The sequence below is a fragment of the Chenopodium album genome, chromosome 18 (genome assembly GCF_948465745.1).
Source record: "Chenopodium album chromosome 18, dcCheAlbu1.1, whole genome shotgun sequence".
NCBI lineage: Eukaryota > Viridiplantae > Streptophyta > Magnoliopsida > Caryophyllales > Amaranthaceae > Chenopodium > Chenopodium album.
The window spans coordinates 1,574,803-1,579,014 of NC_137851.1; the positions used below are offsets into that span (position 1 = coordinate 1,574,803).

General features: G+C 29.9%; 1 protein-coding gene across 1 annotated transcript; it reads left to right on the top strand.

The window, feature by feature from the left end:
- Positions 1–1,663: 1,663 nt before the first annotated feature.
- LOC145592605 (LOB domain-containing protein 15-like) lies at positions 1,664–3,743 on the top strand. Its single transcript, XM_081649109.1, has 3 exons — positions 1,664–1,793; positions 1,976–2,240; positions 3,105–3,743. Exons 1-3 carry the CDS (start codon positions 1,780–1,782, stop codon positions 3,639–3,641), a joined length of 816 nt encoding a protein of 271 aa, XP_081505235.1. The 5' UTR covers positions 1,664–1,779; the 3' UTR covers positions 3,642–3,743.
- The last annotated feature ends 469 nt before the right edge of the window (positions 3,744–4,212 follow it).

The following is a 4,212-nucleotide window of genomic DNA, read 5'->3' on the forward strand; positions in this document are numbered from 1 at the left end:
TATTTCAAAAGGTAAAGGCCAAAAGGGTATCTTACATTCAAAGATATGCATTTGAGGAATTCTATGTATTTATACATGTATTTACTCCATGTTCGTGCGTAGTTCATGTACCCAAATATATAATTGTGTAACAATAGCAATATGTCTAATCTATTATGACTATCAAGGAAATGAAATTATATAATGATGTATGTATAACGCTTACATTAAACCTAAACATTGAGCATTGATCAGTAATAAATCAAGTATGTGAAGATTGCTAATTAGTGCAAGCTTAATTGACTATATAGTAATAGTACGAATAAATCACTTATTATAAACTCAGCTAATTAACAATTCTATGTATAGATCATATACTCTAGAGTAGGTGTGTAAGGTTGAGAGTTTAGGTGCACTAAAATGTTATAGTTCTTTCTAGCTAATTACTTGTACATCAATTTAATCCAAGTTGAACACTCTTTCTAATTTGTTTATTGTCAATTATCATGTACAACAAAAATTTATACAAGAATTATCCTCTATAATTGGTTAAGCAATATAATTGGTTAAACTTGTATGAATATTTACATATAAGTGATATAACATCTAACATTGTCATACATTCGAATGTATACATATTAGATACACCATATCACACGCTGATGCATAAATTAAAATGCACGCCGCAAAGGTTGCACCCAAGTACTTTCAATACAATACAATGTGTAAACAAGAATTGACAAAAAGGTACACTAACGTACGCGATTAGGTATACATAATCAGTAATTATATAGGGAGATTAATTAAGCTAGCCACATTTCAAAGTAAGGTGGCGGTATCTACACGGGGATGTTGATATTGATACAAATATATAAGGAGTATTAATTTCGTTTTCGGAACTAGATCCCAGATTGTGATGATTTTAATGAAGGTGGGTTCTTGATTTTGACAAGAAACTACTACTACTACTAATATTACATGCCACGTATTCTCTTAACAAAGTTACTAATTATGTAACTTTTTTTTTTATCACACGTATATTACTCTATTGATGATTGGGCATTCTCAAGAACAGTACGTAATAATAATGTACGAATAAGGTGTTAAGTTGTTTGTGATATTCGGATTTCCAATATGTTTGGACTCTATAAACGGATGCTTCAAGTAGTATACCACGTAAAATTTGTATTATTTTTGTATGTTGATTTTTTTTTTTTCATCCGTTATAGTAGTTTCAAAATAAGAAGTAACTTATTATTAATTAACATATTAAAGATTTGTTTTATTCATCCAAATTCTACGAAATATTTCAACGTGTGTATACTTATTGTAACTCGTTAGAACAAAACGTGGTTCATAATTGAAAGAGTCGTTATAGAAACCCTGGGAGCTAGTGTCTCTCATTAATTGCTATTACAAGCTTTCAAACACATCAAATTGATTATGATGTAACATCAATAATATGATAATTAAGATTAATTATTGTTTGCTCACTAATCCTCGTACATCAATCAAAACAGTCAGTTCACCAACAAACACAATTACAATACAAACAAAATTCATCTTAATAAAGCCAAGTTTCTAATAATAACCCTAGCTTATGTATAGTAATTAATTCGACTTATATTATATTAAGTTTGGTCCGCTAAAATTATCCTTGTTCACTAATTTACTAACTTCAATTGTTAGTAACTTACCTTTTAAGCACTTGTTTTCCTTTCATTTTCCCCTTCAACACCAACTTTCTCTCTCTTATTTCTCTCTCTAAAACCCCACCCTCCATACCTTGAGCATGCCTGAATGTCCAGAGAAAGGTATACAACTAATATACTCACAAATTAATTTCATAATGTTATTAACTCATTTTTGTTACATGTACATATATAATGTACATGAAAACCATATAAGTGTATATATACATGCATAAACATAAATAAATTTTGAAGAATGAGGCTATATTTTTATTTAATTAGGGTGTTACCCAACCTTTTGGCAGGGAGAGATTTGATGAGATAGGCAAGAAGATCAAGAGAGATAACGATGCGATTTCAAGAGGAGGAGGAGGAGGAGGAAGGCGGCATTTTCAATTAGGTCCTCCCGGAACACTTAATACGATCACCCCTTGCGCCGCGTGTAAGCTCTTGAGGAGAAGATGTGCTCAAGAATGCCCCTTTTCACCTTACTTCTCACCTCATGAGCCTCAAAAATTTGCCTCCGTTCACAAAGTTTTTGGTGCTAGCAATGTTTCTAAGATGCTCATGGTAATTTATTATTGTACAAACCCTAATTGATTTTCCCTCCTTAATTAAATTTTTGTATCATTGTATGTTAATAATTAAATTGACTTTCTCTTCACAAACCCACCTAGATTAAGCCAATGAATTTATCATTTTAGCAAGAAGTATATACTTTGTATAGGTTGATAATGCCTTCCAAAGATTTTGTCTTAATTTTTTATACTTGTTTTTAGGTACATATTGCTAGGTATTTATTTTCATATAATTTATCAAGAATTTGGGGAAAGAAAAACCCTCTCAATTATAATATGATGATTATTATTAATTTAGCCTTGCAACTTACAAGTATTAGTCTTGATCTCTAATCAAAGTTCAATTGAATTAGAGCCAAATAATTGCTTGTTTTTAAATGTCAAATTGTGTTTTTTCTATCCTTTAATTTCTTGTTGTGTGCAATGTTTCCCTATAATTTGGCATATTGGTTTTTTTTTTTTTTATTCGCTAGGGGAGTGGGTCCTCGAGCAGAAACAAGAACCAATCAACCTAAAAATTATTCATCGATATCAATCTTGACCTAATAAGCGTTGCAAACTATTAACAATTAGTTCGTCTAATCATTCTCTATCTAAAATGAACAATGAAAAAATCTGTAGGGATTATATAATTAATAATTAACAAATCAAGAATCAAAGATATCCAACAAAGTAAAGTTTATAAATTTTTTTTAAGATTTAAAACTAGCTATATTATATATCCAACAAATTAAAATTTATAAGTTTATTTAAGATTTAAATCTAAGGCATTATCAAGAAAATGTGATAATTTAATTAAGATTCAAAAATAGCTATATTATTATATATTTGATGTTTTTATGATGAATCTATATAGGAAGTACCAGAGAGTCAAAGAGCGGACGCAGCAAACAGTTTGGTGTACGAAGCAAATGTGAGACTTAGAGATCCAGTTTATGGTTGCATGGGTGCTATTTCAGCGTTACAACAACAAGTTCAACTTTTACAAGCTGAACTTAATGCAGTAAGAGCCGAGATTCTTAAATACAAGTTTAGAGATACTAATAATAATAATAATAACAATAATAATAATAATAATCATAACAATAATAATATTAGTACTTCTACTAATAACAATAATAATAATAATCCTTCACCCTCTTCTCATCATGATCTTTCTTTCTTTTCTTCCGGTGCCCCGGTGTCGATTTCTATAGCCGTGCCACCACCACTAACACCATCCATTCCACCCACTTCGCCGCCTCCTCCACCACTACCGCCTCCTCTTCATAGTATTCCACCCGATTCTTCGATTTCTTCTTCCATGTATACACATGAACCATCATCATCATCTAATCCTGATCATGATCATTTTAGCTCCATTTCTAATGAAAACATTTCCTACTTTGGTTAAACATAGATCTTAAGGTAACCAAGATTGATAACCTCATTATTAATTAATTATTATTATTAATTATAATGTAATAAGATGATCAAGGATTATTAAATCCAGGTTCTAGCTTTAAGTTTCTTCATTGGAAATTGAAGCCTAATTTGTTTATTTAGAGTGAAATTGATGTAAAAAACCCTTAGTGTGGTATAATTATTCTTCCTCATAGAGAAATTTATGGTTGAGGAGTAATTATTTCTTTTTGCATAATTTGTATGTCACACATTGATACAAACATTAAATTTAAATTATGAAAATTACATTGTTTACTATTTGAGTGTATGTGCTATATTTGATATTTTTTTTTGGCATATAAAATGTGTATACACATGTTTAATTTTCAAATCTGTGATACTTTATTTAATTCAAATAGTTGACGTCTACAATACAAGTATTTGGTTATATAGCTGCTTATACAATATTGTACACATCAATTAAGAGTGTCCGATTCATTGCACAAGGCTTTGTTGATGTGTCTTTGTTATATACAGGTTGAATAAGGTACTTTTAGAAATATTGGGACATGTAAGAAAGA